Genomic DNA, 16,063 nt, shown 5'->3' on the forward strand with positions numbered 1-16,063 from the left:
AGAAGGATGAGAAGATACGATTTTAAATGTCTACCCTAATCCAAAGTAAATTACTGATTCCACAGGCATGTGATAAATTTAATCAAGTCAATACTTACGCCAATAGTGTACACAAGTTGAGATTTTTGATCTTTCATTTCTGAAACAAAAATAAAGTAGATATATTTTAGCTTGTTAGGCAGATATGAGAAAAAAAGTAGTTTGAAAAAAAAAAAAAAAAAGTTCAATATGAAATTCGAGTTTCTTAATAAATTTTAGGGATGGTTCTCAAAAGTCCTTTAAGCTAAAGGTAGAATTAAGTAACTAAGGTAATTTGCATATTTCATACCCGAAGTGTCCACAATATAGCTCAGACTTGGTTTACCATAGTGATCTTCCCATTGCAAATGATTCACTACGCTGTTTAAGGACGCCTGAAAAATAAGGTCAGAGGGTTTTATTATTAGCAACCATAATCAAGTAGATATCTCACTGGCTTACTAAGTACGTACAGGGTCCAAATTTGACTTTCGGTGGAATAAAAGCAAGAAACAATCAATAAAATTTATTGACGGACCAACCAAAGTTTGGGTTGCCAAAACGACACAGCATACTTCTCAGACAAAATTGTAAAATGACACAAAAATTGTTACAGTACTTACAATGATCTCGTTCAGGGAATAATTGGAAAAATCTATGGACGGCAGAAGAACGGAATTCGACAGAAATGAATCCAACAGAGTCTGCTTGTTATCTTCAATGAGCTCTTGATACTCTTGGTGACATTTTTGCTGAAGTAGCCACCTTACTAGGTCTACATTGTGAAGGATGCATCCAGTCAATGCTCTCAGAGCAAGAAGATGGATTTGATAATTCCAAACCACAGACTGATTCAACTCTGAGGAATAGAATATACTAGGTTAGCTTGATCTCCGCAAAAGGCGAACTTTATATCAAACAGATACGGTTCGTTCTCCTATCCTGTCCCGTCTCTCCTAGATTACGGTTCCCTCTATCAAACTTCGCCTCTCCAAAAAGAAAAAAAAATACCTACAACTTTCATTTGTAAATCTTCACCCACAGCGTTCTACGGCCTGAAAAATCGCTACATCAGACTCATGTAGTTTATGTCGTATTATACCCCTCATCAGATCGGCGATAAGAGACACTACTTCCCATTTTAATTTATTTTTACCATAATCTATAGCAGGGTTCAATGGTAGAGATTGCCCCAGGGATCCCTCATGAGTGTTTCTTTTCCCCTCTTTGTCTTTATTATTTGCATCTATATGTAATAATTTTAATGTAAACATTACCTATGAAATATATAAGACCTTGTTTAGACTGAGGGAGTAAAGGGACTTTGAAGTCTCATTCTGGCAGGATAAACAAGGTATATTATATTCTATAACAAATGTGTTTCATATTTCTATGCCTCAGATGGGATTGAACCACTCTTCAGGCTTTGAAGGCCTCGTACAGACCCTTTTACTTAGTATAGAACTGAACTACTTGCAACTCATCTCTCTGTTGCCAGACTATCAAGCTCAGCACTACTTCATATTCGACGTCCTATCCAAAGACAAGCTCATCCTTGTAGACCAAGTGACAGCTAAACATTACTATGTCGTGGAGGCGGATTCGAAAAGTCTGATAAATTCCGACATTCATGTGACCCATCATGTGGATATTGATTTTATCCAGGCTGATTCGTCTGTGAGACAATTCCTTGTGTTGGTTCTAACGTTGGCGTCGACACAAATGACCCTGGCTCCCATAGGTAAGAATTTATTGATTTCGACTCTTTATTGGTTATAATTCAATGTACACAAATACAAGAAATTACAAACAAAGAGCGAAATTATTGCCTGGGGCAAACTCTGAAGGCCTAGATATCAGGTTCGAGAAATAATAAAACAAACAAGCAAACGAACAAATTCTAATAAATAATTAAATGAATAAACAAACAAAAAAGAACTTACTTGGTAAACCAGTGCAGAAGTTGTGCATCTTGCTGTTCACTCAAAGAAGTAATCTTCTCAAATTCGGACACCTCAATTTTGATGGCCGGAATTTTCTCTTGAATATACTCAATCTGACGGACAGGGAGTTGCCTTTGAATCAAGCTTTCGACAGTCTGGTACGCTTGTCTGTATTCGGTGAACCATTGGAATGGGATGTTCACGTCTAGCTTGCAGGATAACGCGAGGAGATTCTGAAAAAGAAATCACACGTAAAATAAATTTATTACAAGCAAACTGCGTCACAGGCGAAATTTAAAAATAAAAAATAATGGTCTCGATGCTTTGAACTAGAACAATCTTCGAAAACCGTGGATACCGCGACAAAACCGCGAATACCGCGAACAATCCGCGAATACCGCGAACGAACCGCGGATATCGCGAAAAAACCGCGGATATCGCGAAAAAACCGCGGATATCGCGAAAAAACCGCGGATATCGCGAAAAAACCGCGGACACCGCAAAAAAACCGCGGATACCGCGAACAAAACGCGGACACCGCAAATAACTCGCGGACATCTAGAACTAACTGTGAATAACTTTTTTCTACATAACCACAGAGGAATCTCCAAACCCATGGTCAAAATGTAGGAGAAACTTCTCCTCAACCCCCTACGTTTCCCCTGATCCCCTACTTTCATTTTTGGTAGTAGGGGGTCAAGGGGAGGTTTCTTCGGACCTAGATTTTTGTCAGAGCTCATTCTCTCTTCTGATTTCAGGTTGGAAGGTTCTCTGTTCCCTCTCTCCTCTCTGTGATATCTCCAAATAGTTCAACATAGTTAATATGGAAAACAAGAGTTCTCTTCAGAGTATTTAAAATTACCAAGGAGTCTTTTCTATGTAACTTTTTAAGAGGAATCGATTGGTGTACATGTCAGGTCTCTAGGAATGACGGTTAGCAAATTAAACGCTTGTAGTAAGCCACGAAAACAAGAGTTCTCTTCAGAGTATTTAAAATTACCAAGGAGTCTTTCCTATGTAACTTTTTAAGAGGAATCGATTGGTGTACATGTCAGGTCTCTAGGAATGACGGTTAGCAAATTAAACGCTTGTAGTAAGCCATAGTCAAAACATTTTGAAAGTTTTTGAGAAAAAATCATTTGAGGCTATTTACTGAATATATCGGGTACCAATTTATCTCTATATGGATTTGGTCTTGTAACTGGATCACTGGATGATACAACAGGTCTTGGAATATTGTCTACACATGTAAAAAATACAATTACCTCAACTTACCTTAAAATAGTCGCTGTTCATATACGGATCGCCCCCGGATGTTGGTTGTTCAAACACATGTTGATCCAATACAGTATTTGACAGATAGGTTTCCTTCTTGGATAACTGAGGGGTGGTTTCTTTGGAAACGACTGACACCAGTTTCTCAACGCACCAAGTTGTATTACGTATGCCTAGAAAGAATTCGTGAGGATATAAGGGACTCACAAAGTCTAGGAACATTCAGAAACTCTCTTATAAGAATCTCTCTTCGTATTTATACGAACATCTAGATTAATCTAGAACATCTCAAAGGCCCAACATGAAAGAAAAGATATTATAGAAGGGCTCCTTCAGGAGAATCCAGCCACTCAATAGAAAAAAAACATGACCAAAATATCCCAAAAAGCAATCATTTTCTGCCACATAAACCTTAGAGCTCTATTACTTAAATGGTCAAATCTCCAATAGTTGAAGGTGAAAAGACCCTCCAAATAAATAAATGAATTTTGTACAACAAAAGATTATTTTGACCAAGGCACAGATTCAAATTTATTTCGTTAAAATGCCTATACCACACTTAGTGAAACCCTAATAGAAATCCTAGGAGGTCTATTCTATTCTAATTCAACTCACTCAATCGATCAGGCTGTTGCACAATTCTCCACAGTGCAACCTGGAGAGCAGGATGTTCCAGAGTTTTGTCCAGGCTGGATCCCAGCAGCTTCACCGTATCCAAACACGGTTCTGCCTGGAGCTGGAGAAAGTTGACCTTGCAGTGGGAATGAACTTCGAGGTTCCAGGCCAACTTGTCACCACGCCACTGCGGGTCGACACTGTCCAAATATTCAATCTTATTTCCTGTGGAGGAAAAAAAATATTACTTATTTATACTGTTGAATACATAGGACTGAAAAGTCCCTTTACTCCAATAGTAGACTACTACTATTACTGGGGTCAAATTTGCAAATTGAGGATAAAATTCCACACCTCGGCTGGGATTGAATCCACGCCGTCCTCTTTACTAGGCAAGCGTCTTGACCACAACACCACCGAGGAAAAAGAAATGATATCTGGTGATAATTGTGTGCAAGACCAGTCAGATACCCAGTTGGCCAGGGAGGTTGCTCCCAAAAAGGCTAAGTTATGAGAGGAAATGAAAAGGTCATTTACCTCTGACCAATACGGGGGCAGGATATCTATTGTTCTCCACTTCATCAGCATACAGAAATGACGTCACTAGTTTCCCTTCAGCATCGTAAATCTTCACATCATCTCGACGATTGAAAATGCTCATCAGATTGAAACTGATATTCACAGTCAAATGAGTAACTCCGCCTGAAATCGAACAAATTGGAAAAAAAAAAAAAAAAAAAAAAATCAGTGACGTAGGTATATAATTTTTCAGGCCTCTCCCTCGCAAGGGTTTGGGGCCCCCAAGTCAATAACAGATTCACAAGGGGGTGGGAGGGGGGGTTGTGGATGCTCCAAATTATAGGCAGATACTTTTTGGTTAAAGGAACTTTTAAGTCCAATGCTGACAGTATGAAGGTATATTTCCTTAACCCAGTTGTACATGGAAATGTGTGGCAATGTGGCATCCCTACTAAAAAAAAAAAAAAAAAAAAAAAAAAAAAAAAATAAATCAACATATGACACACAAGAAACGAGACATCAACATATGACACACAAGAACACAAGAAACGGACAATTTGTACAGAAAAAAGCACTCATGAAATGACACGAACAAGAGGAAGAAAAGGCAAATTTGTAGGTATGAACTTTGGTTCTGAATAAATAAAATCATATTCAAAAGCAAGTGGCCTTACCTTTGAAATAAATAGAGCCTTGAGGAACGTCCTTCTCGTAGTAAGACACCGTGAGATGAGAGTTCCGTGATGTAATATACCTCGAGAACACATTATCCAGCTCCTTTATCATCAGACTCAAACACATTTGACTGATGGTCGCGTTGTCTTTGGTTAGCACTGAAATGTAAAGAGTCCCAAAAGCTTTATTAAAGTCTCTGAAAGCAACTTCGAACTTTGGACTTCGAATTTTGCAATTATTTTAAAGTCGTTGTTGCAAATGTCGGAAATATTTGACCACTATGCCATTCTTCCCAACTTTAAAGTCAAAACGACGTCACCTCTTGAATTGGACTACTAACATCTAATCATGTAAAGTTTTCCTCTCCAATATTATTTACGAAGGACGATAATATGTGAAGGGAAAGGTCTTCATGGAATATTTACTGTGATTCCAGATCTACTGTAAATACGAGTATCACATTTATCACATGGATTAGGTTTGATTTTCTTTAGAAATATTTCAAATTTACAAACATTTATTCCGGATATCTGATCATCATACCTGACAGGGGCTTTATTGAAGTCTCTGAAAGCAACAACTTCGAACTTTGCACTTCGAATTTTGCAATTATTTTAAAGTCGTTGTTGCAAATGTCGGAAATATTTGACCATTAGGCCATTCTTCCCAACTTTAAAGTCAAAACGACGTCACCTCTTGAATTGGACTACTAACATCTAATCATGTAAAGTTTTCCTCTCCAATATTATTTACGAAGGACGATAATATGTGAAGGGAAAAGGTCTTCATGGAATATTTACTGTGATTCCAGATCTACTGTAAATATCACATGGATTAGGTTTGATTTTCTTTAGAAATATTTCAAATTTACAAACATTTATTCCGGATATCTGATCATCATACCTGACAGGAAACTCTGCAGAGTTCTCACATGATTCATTTGTCCCAGGTTGATGAACATTTTCATCAAATGTAGCAAAGGTCGGACACTGCTCTCAGTGAAACATTTGATGAAATCTGACTGAGGTAGATCCGTCTCAATCTGAGAACAATTGAAAAGGGGGAAAAATATTAGTTACCTGACAAAAAAAAAAAAATCAGGAGTGAAAGATAGCCAAAGAAATAGAGGGCATCGAGCAACAAGCTGGTAAGATGCTTTGAAAAAATCTGTGGGATCACTTTCGACACACAAAGCACAGGATAGAATACAATGGAAAAACTAGGAGAGGCCTTAGCTCTGGATGGAGACATTGTAGTTTGGATGGACGATTTCACTACGTGAGAATTCTGTGAATAAAGCCTCCAAAAAATGAGTTGGAGTTTTAGCCAACGAACATATCGCGTTTAATGCACTAGTTCCCGAGAGATAGAATAGTACGAGTAAGAATGTGAAAGTAAAGAAGAAATACTTACATATTTGATAAGCGTATCAACTGCAGCTGAATCCGAAGAGGTACCGATTCCTTTGTTCTGAAATTAGAAGAAGCAAAGATTGTATAGTGTCGCTGTTGTAACGGACTCAGGCGATTGGTGGTGACAGAATAAAGGAAACATGTCATTTTTATCAGCAATACCCTTTAGAAAGCTCACCTTTTTAATACATTATGATGCCTCATCTTTAGCTTAAATATACTCTTGGTTATTTACAGTTTCTTACAAACCCTCAAAAAATAGCACTGAATTAGCTACATTTACCGGTTGAACACGAAAATTACCATAATTGTACACAAAATACACTCACCTTTTTGCTGAAATTATTCTCCCTTCTGAACAACTCCTGTAGTCCCAGCTTGTGCAACGAGGAAAGCAACACTCTCATCTTTAGCTTAAATATACTATTGGTTATTTACAGTTTCTTACAAACCCTCAAAAAATAGCACTGAATTAGCTACATTTACCGGTTAAACACGAAAATTACCATAATTGTGCACAAAATACACTCACCTTTTTGCTGAAATTATTCTCCCTTCTGAACAACTCCTGTAGTCCCAGCTTGTGCAACGAGGAAAGCAACACAATATGAGCGGAATGTATCTTGAGCGTGTAGATAAGTTGCTCGGCTGCCCTCTGTTTCGCCCCAGTGGTCAATTCGAGAACTTGCTCCACCAGGGGAGGGGAATTATCCCGTAGGAATATTCCTGGAATGTCTTCTGGACATGCTGATGCTGGGGGAAAAATAATAAAAATAGAATGGATCAGAACAGACTTTCGTGTTGCTTGAAAGGGTAGTCTCACTAAAGAGAAGGGAAAAGTGGCTTTAGTTAGTTTGTTGGTCGCAGCTGTCGTGTTAGAACAACATCACCAAATGGCAAATGGACTGGCCTAAAAGTGGTTTTCAACCAAGCTGTTGATAGATATATTTCGGCCACACACATCACAAACGTCTATTAAAGATATGTCACAACAAGAAGAGGTTTATTTTATACACAAGGGATTATTAAAATGTCACTAATTTCTTACCTTCAAGATTATTTCTCGATTTACAACAGAAAGTTTCCACAATGGAACTATTCGAAGTTTTGAACGCCTGCTTACAAATATACACAATAAAGTGGGTGGATCCACAGGCTATCTTGATAAGGTCATCGGAAGCTAGCTTCACATTCTGGGCTGATTCCAGTAATTGCAATTCGGGAGCTAACTCTCTAAACCCAGGGTCGTTTTCAAACTCATTCAGGGGTTGCTTCTGACGCCAGAAGTAAACCTGTGAAGAATAATTTATCAGGAGAATTGATGAGTCGGTATCTAGTCTCATAAGTAGCTACTCAACTAGCTTCTCAACAATCTTTAAGAGAGATTACATTAAAATGACATTTCTTACGAAATTCCTGTGTGCGGAGTCCAGTATGTAGGACTATCGCACCCAATAATATTTACGAGACTTCAAATTGCCATTCGGCGAAAGCTAAAGCCGCTAAAACCAAACAAGCAAAACGAGACTTCAAATCCAAGCCCATAAACGAAAATAATTCGACCCCGCCTGGCATTGAACCCGGACCTCCTAGGCGCTAGGCCAGATCACCACTAAAGGCTATGGAGACTGCGCTATGAATTTACTTATACTCAATATTTAAGGAGACAATAGGGCTGCCTGGAAGAGACCGACAAGAAACGCCGACCCTATTTAAATAGGAAAAGGCTAGGAAGAAGAAAAAGAAAGACACGGACAAAAAAGTATACTCTTACCTGCTTGGTTTTAGTAACAGCAAAACAATACAAGGGTCCTGTAGCAATGTGCACAACAGGGGTGTCAAATTTTATCGGAATGCTGAGTTATTGGTACACTTTTTCAAAGTCAAGAACTTTAGACTCAGAGGACACTTACTTTATTCGAGTAATCACACAGGAAACCAGCTTCGGGTTGTTTGAACGCAGAGCTGTTATCATTTCTTTTTCCTACAATATTGAGCGAATTAATGCGGCAGTTTCTTCCGTTCATGTGACATTCCTTGATGAGAATGTCTATGTTCTTGTAGTACTGAAATCAAATTGGATTTACTATTAGGCCTCTTTTTCCCCCAACTTTTGTTAAGAAGTCCACGGAAGGCGGATTGGGAAGACAGGACAATTTGGAAGAAGAAGCTTGTCAAGGCAATGGATCAATTTCGATCTGAGATGAAACGGCAGTAAGTAATTAAGCCTCTAGCATATTGAAAGCGTAGTTAAGCAATTTTTAGTAGCCCGACTATTTAGAAAAAAAATGGCTATTAAATTTAGACATACTACAAGGTGGTTAAAGAAAGAACGTGACTTATATCGACACTTACCGTGTTAGTATTACTGAGAAGTTCAACAATTGACGAGGCCAGTGGGATGCTCAGCCTCTTCAACTCCGCCATTTCATTTCTATCCTGGCCTCCATACAATATGACCGAGCTAGGCATCAGACTTTTATCCACATTGCCCACATCAATCGTAAGCGAAAATATCACAATGTCCTCTTTAATATTGAGCTTGATCCAATGAGTGCCCGGCTGGCCTTCGCTTTGCCAGTAGGAATTACTCATGAATAAATGAGGACCTTGTTTTTCCGCGGAAGAAACTCGGTAGCCCGTTATCACGTCTTCCCAACTAGTCAGGAGATTTTCGTTGTTCAATTTGAGGATTGGATTGTCGGGGGAGAAGAGTTCGATGAAATTGAACAGCTCTCCTACCGTGTCTGAAAACAGAAAGGGTTAAGCGAGGTGAAATTTCTTTCTTGGCGATTTCAAAGACCATTTCGGCCTCGGAACGTTGCAAGGAATTACCTTCAAAGGTACAAAGACTTACCTTCAAAGCTAGAAATACTTAACTTCAAAAGTACAAAGACTTCAATTCAAAGGTACAAAGACTGACCTTCAAAAATACAAAGATTGACCTTCAAAGGTCCAAGGACTCACCTTCAAAGCTGATTCGATTGGAAGTCTGATGATACCGAATAAAACTATACGTGTCCAATCTCAACACACAGAACGCACAGCAAGTCTGTTCCGATTGCTCATCAGTAGAAATACACTTATAGATGCCTCCTTCTATCACTTTGTTACATAGGGTACATTTCATTTCATACATGAGCTCCTTCGGGATTTGAATCTCATGGTGGTAACATTTCAATTGCAACCTAAAATAAATGAAATAAAAATAGCCTTTTTTAAGGATTTCTTTACAAAATTGTTTAAATAGAACATTAGAAATCCTGAAACATTTTTGCAACCTAACAATAATGAAATATATATTAATGCAAGAAATATAAGGACAAACGGTCCCTAAAAGTACACAAGTACTTAGTGTCAAGTTATATGAGGATGTCAAGTTTTAGGAGGAGTACTTACTTTTTCAAGAGTCGAGTTTAGACTAAATTTCCTACCGTCTTTCATATCTGGCCACACAACTCATTCCAGTAAGCATTAACACAACTATCTCACACTTAGAGGGATATACAAAGAAAAGATTGGTAAGAAAATCCAGAATGTTAACAATAAACTTATTATTACCTTTGGTCACTGGATTCCCGTTCTTCAAATTCTTCACTACTTTGTTCTAGCTCACTGGATTCACTGTCAGTTTCTTCTTCGCTTTCGTCCATATCACTGCTATCACATTCATATTGGCTGTCTTGTACGCTGCTATCTCTGCTGTCGAGAGAGTTGATGATGTAGATAGTTTCATCGTTGACGTCTTTGGATATCTCTGGAATAGACAGAAAAATTGTTAGTGCATGGAACGAATTGTTAGTGCTTTATTCACTCCAAAAATTTCCCACACATCACACGTTTACATTTTTTCCCCCCCAAGATGAGTGTTTCACCGCCGTTTTTTTTCGTAGCAATGAAACAACTGCTACATTAGACGCATGTGGTATGTGTCGTAGTATACCTACGATGGTATACTCATCAGATGGGTGATAAGAGACACAATACTTCCCATTTAGGTACTGAGTCAACACGAGAGCACCAAAAAGTAGCCCGTTGAAATATAGGCAATCGAAAAACGAGTGTAAATTTTTGTCGATTGTGGGATTCGAACGTGGGACCTCCTGCATGGACTGTACAGAAAGAAAGATTACACACTTACCCGCTATTTCTCCTAAGGTGAAATGCCCACCAGTGTTCCCCCAGCCCAGGAGCGGGATACTAATCTGCTTCTTCACACAAACTGTGTCGTCCAGTTTGAAAGCATACCGGGTTCCACTCTGCACCAGGAGAATAGTATCGAATGTTTCTGTTTCGAACCAAACCTCTGATTTTGCATAGCATGTGTACATAGCCTGAAACAGAGAAGTGAGTAAAGTAGTATTTTCCTTTCAGAAACTGATACGATTTCGCACCTTTTAAAGGAAATTTCGTTTATTTGATAGTTTAACCACCTAAGTACATGCCTAATAAAAGAGGTCTAAGGGTTAGGTGACAGAAAATGCCTCGGGTATTAACCTAACAGTCATCTTACACTCAAAACTTCATTCTTATCATATCATATTTTTGGTGACTAACATGATAGCATGGTAAGAATATGGTTTCAAATACACACTTACCTGTACAGAATTTTCGTCTATGGATTGAATGACTCCATAAATTCTTCTGTTTGAATCACGATGGTAGGGTAGAATGAATTGTCCAACATAACAGTGGGTTTTGACATAGTTAAAGTAGTCTTTCGTACAGAGAAAGTCTTCTTTGGTAAGGTAGAAGTAAAAGGTCTGGAAGAAAGAAAGTGAAACCAAAATGGTGACCAGTTGGGGAACTTTCATGCTCATAGTGTGACCGAGTCCTAGCTGACCGAAAGAATTGTGTCCCCATGAGAATAGCTGTGGAGAAAACAAACGTTGATTATTATTTATTCATACAATTTTGAAATCATAATTTGGTTATGGTTAGAGCTAAAACTAGCCAAATTGTCCTCACTAAATACCTATTTAGATGAGGCCGAATGTAACTCAAATTTCAAGCATGGACATAGAGACAGATAAAACTTTGTACATTTGACTCACCCTTCCATCATAGGTCATAGCGATGGCAAACAGCCCATTGGAATGGACAGCAACTTTCTTAATAACATAATGATTGAGAGTGGTAAGCTGCAGTAGTTCTCCACCGTTAGGATCTGCCTGACCCACACCTAGCAGACCTTCTGAACGGGCAAAGTCACTGCCATCAGCAAACACCTGAAACATACGGATTACGGATAGTTTTAGAGGCCTGGTTCTGAAAGCACCTTCACATTATTTCGCAAATGTTTTGAGGCACAGCAACTATTATATTAACAAGATCGTTTAAATGTTTTTGCCTCTGTAATGTTACGTCAATTTTTTTTTTTTTTTTTTCGAAAAGTAAAGTTCAAAGGTCCTTCGGGAACAGAGACCTATGACCTATTTCAAAAGTTATTCAAATGTCGTCCCTGGTTCTGAAAGCAGCTTCACATTATTTCGCAAATGTTTTGAAGCACAGCAACTATTATGTCAACACGATCGTTTAAATGTTTTTACCTTTGTAATGTTACGTCATTTTTTTTTTTTTTTCGAAAAGTAAAGTTCAAAGGTCCTTCGGGAACAGAGACCTATGACCTATTTCAAAAGTTATTCAAATGTCGTCACGAGGCTAAGTGCACCCCGTATTCCAAGCACAGAGCCGAAGAAACTTCGACTTTGCGGGGAATCGAACCGGGGACTTCCGGTGTGCAAGCCTAGTGTGCCACTTGGCCACGGAGGTCGCTAGATCAATAAATATTAATTGTCTATTATTTTCTCATATCCTGGGAGTTCCCAGATGTGGGGTCCAAATGACGTACTCATTCCAAGGTAAGAAGTCATGAATTGGGATAAATGACCGAATAAAAGGAATTCCAAGTGTCCACTTGACAATTTTTTTTTTTTACTATTGTCTGGTTGGTTTCATTAGAAACTCTCTCATAATTAGTCTAAATTTGATGATATTTCAATGATAATCTCAATATATTGAGAAACTTAACTTGGAGGTACAAAAATAAGGAGGTGATTAGATTTTAGGCCTCGTTTGGCCTTTGGAGGCTTCGCAAGGGCCCTTTACAATACATTTTGGGCCCTGTTTGGCCTTTAAAAGTTTCGTAATGGCCCTTTCCAATAGATTTTGGGCCCTCTTCAGGCTTTGAAGGCCTCGTACAGACCCTTTTACTTAGTATAGAACTGAACTACCAATAGATTTTGGGCCCTCTTCGGGCTTTGAAGGCCTCGTACAGACCCTTTTACTTAGTATAGAACTGAAATACTTGCAACTCATCTCTCTGTTGCCAGACTATCAAGCTCAGCACTACTTCGTATTCGACGTCCTATCCAAAGACAAGCTCATCCTTGTAGACCAAGTGACAGCTAAACATTACTATGTCGTGGAGGCGGATTCGAAAAGTCTGATAAATTCCGACATTCATGTGACCCATCATGTGGATATTGATTTTATCCAGGCTGATTCGTCTGTGAGACAATTCCTTGTGTTGGTTCTAACGTTGGCGTCGACACAAATGGCCCTGGCTCCCATAGGTAAGAATTTTTTTTATTTCGACTCTTTATTGGTTATAATTCAATGTACACAAATACAAGAAATTACAAACAAAGAGCGAAATTATTGCCTGGGGCAAACTCTACCATTCAACCCTGGTATAGAATATGGTAAAAATAAATTAAAATGGGAAGTAGTGTCTCTTATCGCCGATCTGATGAGGGGCATACTACGACATAAACTACATGAGTCTGATTTAGCAATTTTTCAGGCCGTAGAACACTGTGGGTGAAGATTTAGAAATGAAGGTTGTATTTTTTTTGGAGAGGCGAAGTTTGATAGAGGGAACCGTAATCTAGGAGAGACGGGACAGAATAGGAGAACGAACCGTATCTGTTTGATATAAAGTTCGCCTTTTGCGGAGATCAAGCTAACCTAGTATATTCTATTCCTCAGAGTTGATGTACCAACAACTCAGCATTTTAAAAATATGGTAAAGCCAAGGTCCTGTTCATATTATTAGTATTTTCATATTATTTGTATACCATGAGAGGCAACCCTTTTAATACTTTGTACACAAAAACAGAGAGTAGACTAGTGTCTAGCTGTGGGACTATAAACAGGGAGGAGAACAGCTAATCCTAACCAGCCTAGCTAGCTGGCAGTTCTTCAAAAGGTTCTCTCTGCTTTTCAAGAATAAGCAAAAGTCCTCACGATGGTTGACTGCGGTTCAGGATGAGCCAATTAAACATAGCTAAAGACCGTCACCCCAGTATATAGCAGATAAATAAAGATGTCTTTTCTTTATTCTGCCATCACCGTTCACAGCTGAAGCCGCTACAACAACAAAAACTGATTGTTAAATTTTTTATTTTTCAGTTTAAAGAAGATAACATCGACGATAGTTCAAACGATAACAACGTCCTAGAGATTATCGTAAACGATTTACTAGGTGTGGATCACACACCTCACGTCTTAATATACGGCGTGGAAATTGACAGTCCGAATCGTATCAAGTATAAAGATACCTATGATAACTTGAACATGATGGAGTATTATAAGGAATCTATGCCACTGGGGAATATTCTGCAACAGAAGCCGACCTATGTTGCGTGTGGCAGTAATTTCACTTTCTATGTCAATCACCAGGGATCGGTAAGTGAGGATAAATTGAGTTCCAAGTAACCTTTTTCTTGTCTCAAGTAATACAGTTTTCCAAGCACTTTTGATTTTTCTGTATTTACTAAAATTTTGAATAGTAGGTATTATTTGTGTGGTATTAATTGAGTGACATGGATTTAATATTTATTGATCTAGCGACCTCCGTGGCCAAGTGGCACACTAGGCTTGCACACCGGAAGTCCCCGGTTCGATTCCCCGCAAAGTTGAAGTTTCTTAGGCTCTGTGCTTGGAATACGGGGTGCACTTAGCCTCGTGACGACAGTTGAATAACTTTTGAAATAGGTCATAGGTCTCTGTTCCCGAAGGACCTTTGAACTTTACTTTTCGAAAAAAAAAAAAAAAAAACGTAAAATCTGATGAGCATTTTCAATCGTCGAGATGATGTGAAGATTTACGATGCTGAAGGGAAACTAGTGACGTCATTTCTGTATGCTGATGAAGTGGAGAACAATAGATATCCTGCCCCCGTATTGGTCAGAGGTAAATGACCTTTTCATTTCCTCTCATAACTTAGCCTTTTTGGGAGCAACCTCCCTGGCCAACTGGGTATCTGACTGGTCTTGCACACAATTATCACCAGATATCATTTCTTTTTCCTCGGTGGTGTTGTGGTCAAGACGCTTGCCTAGTAAAGAGGACGGCGTGGATTCAATCCCAGCCGAGGTGTGGAATTTTATCCTCAATTTGCAAATTTGACCCCAGTAATAGTAGTAGTCTACTATTGGAGTAAAGGGACTTTTCAGTCCTATGTATTCAACAGTATAAATAAGTAATATTTTTTTTCCTCCACAGGAAATAAGATTGAATATTTGGACAGTGTCGACCCGCAGTGGCGTGGTGACAAGTTGGCCTGGAACCTCGAAGTTCATTCCCACTGCAAGGTCAACTTTCTCCAGCTCCAGGCAGAACCGTGTTTGGATACGGTGAAGCTGCTGGGATCCAGCCTGGACAAAACTCTGGAACATCCTGCTCTCCAGGTTGCACTGTGGAGAATTGTGCAACAGCCTGATCGATTGAGTGAGTTGAATTAGAATAGAATAGACCTCCTAGGATTTCTATTAGGGTTTCACTAAGTGTGGTATAGGCATTTTAACGAAATAAATTTGAATCTGTGCCTTGGTCAAAATAATCTTTTGTTGTACAAAATTCATTTATTTATTTGGAGGGTCTTTTCACCTTCAACTATTGGAGATTTGACCATTTAAGTAATAGAGCTCTAAGGTTTATGTGGCAGAAAATGATTGCTTTTTGGGATATTTTGGTCATGTTTTTTTTCTATTGAGTGGCTGGATTCTCCTGAAGGAGCCCTTCTATAATATCTTTTCTTTCATGTTGGGCCTTTGAGATGTTCTAGATTAATCTAGATGTTCGTATAAATACGAAGAGAGATTCTTATAAGAGAGTTTCTGAATGTTCCTAGACTTTGTGAGTCCCTTATATCCTCACGAATTCTTTCTAGGCATACGTAATACAACTTGGTGCGTTGAGAAACTGGTGTCAGTCGTTTCCAAAGAAACCACCCCTCAGTTATCCAAGAAGGAAACCTATCTGTCAAATACTGTATTGGATCAACATGTGTTTGAACAACCAACATCCGGGGGCGATCCGTATATGAACAGCGACTATTTTAAGGTAAGTTGAGGTAATTGTATTTTTTACATGTGTAGACAATATTCCAAGACCTGTTGTATCATCCAGTGATCCAGTTACAAGACCAAATCCATATAGAGATAAATTGGTACCCGATATATTCAGTAAATAGCCTCAAATGATTTTTTCTCAAAAACTTTCAAAATGTTTTGACTATGGCTTACTACAAGCGTTTAATTTGCTAACCGTCATTCCTAGAGACCTGACATGTACACCAATCGATTCCTCTTAAAAAGTTAC

General features: G+C 38.6%; 4 protein-coding genes across 4 annotated transcripts; 1 reads left to right on the plus strand and 3 right to left on the minus strand.

The window, feature by feature from the left end:
* Nucleotides 1–50: 50 nt before the first annotated feature.
* LOC113468039 lies at nucleotides 51–1,292 on the minus strand. The gene is made up of 4 exons (XM_026824662.1): nucleotides 1,175–1,292; nucleotides 642–877; nucleotides 329–413; nucleotides 51–139 (listed from the first exon to the last, which is right to left on the minus strand). The coding sequence occupies exons 1-4, from the start codon at nucleotides 1,290–1,292 to the stop codon at nucleotides 51–53; spliced, it is 528 nt and encodes a 175-aa protein (XP_026680463.1).
* A 665-nt stretch (nucleotides 1,293–1,957) lies between these two features.
* Nucleotides 1,958–8,307, minus strand: LOC108252580. The gene is made up of 10 exons (XM_026824663.1): nucleotides 8,232–8,307; nucleotides 7,506–7,749; nucleotides 6,990–7,210; nucleotides 6,459–6,515; nucleotides 5,949–6,087; nucleotides 5,045–5,203; nucleotides 4,389–4,553; nucleotides 3,852–4,076; nucleotides 3,237–3,409; nucleotides 1,958–2,194 (listed from the first exon to the last, which is right to left on the minus strand). The coding sequence occupies exons 5-10, from the start codon at nucleotides 6,010–6,012 to the stop codon at nucleotides 1,958–1,960; spliced, it is 1,023 nt and encodes a 340-aa protein (XP_026680464.1). The 5' UTR covers nucleotides 6,013–6,087; nucleotides 6,459–6,515; nucleotides 6,990–7,210; nucleotides 7,506–7,749; nucleotides 8,232–8,307.
* Nucleotides 8,308–8,355: 48 nt separating this feature from the next.
* On the minus strand, nucleotides 8,356–11,694 carry LOC103510661. The gene is made up of 7 exons (XM_026824664.1): nucleotides 11,512–11,694; nucleotides 11,056–11,328; nucleotides 10,599–10,791; nucleotides 10,019–10,214; nucleotides 9,425–9,645; nucleotides 8,813–9,204; nucleotides 8,356–8,523 (listed from the first exon to the last, which is right to left on the minus strand). Exons 1-7 carry the CDS (start codon nucleotides 11,692–11,694, stop codon nucleotides 8,356–8,358), a joined length of 1,626 nt encoding a protein of 541 aa, XP_026680465.1.
* A 2,835-nt stretch (nucleotides 11,695–14,529) lies between these two features.
* LOC113468035 lies at nucleotides 14,530–15,829 on the plus strand. The gene is made up of 3 exons (XM_026824658.1): nucleotides 14,530–14,653; nucleotides 14,966–15,190; nucleotides 15,633–15,829. Exons 1-3 carry the CDS (start codon nucleotides 14,530–14,532, stop codon nucleotides 15,812–15,814), a joined length of 531 nt encoding a protein of 176 aa, XP_026680459.1. The 3' UTR covers nucleotides 15,815–15,829.
* Nucleotides 15,830–16,063: the final 234 nt, after the last annotated feature.

The sequence above is a fragment of the Diaphorina citri genome, unplaced genomic scaffold (assembly GCF_000475195.1).
Source record: "Diaphorina citri unplaced genomic scaffold, Diaci psyllid genome assembly version 1.1 scaffold629, whole genome shotgun sequence".
Lineage (NCBI taxonomy): Eukaryota > Metazoa > Arthropoda > Insecta > Hemiptera > Psyllidae > Diaphorina > Diaphorina citri.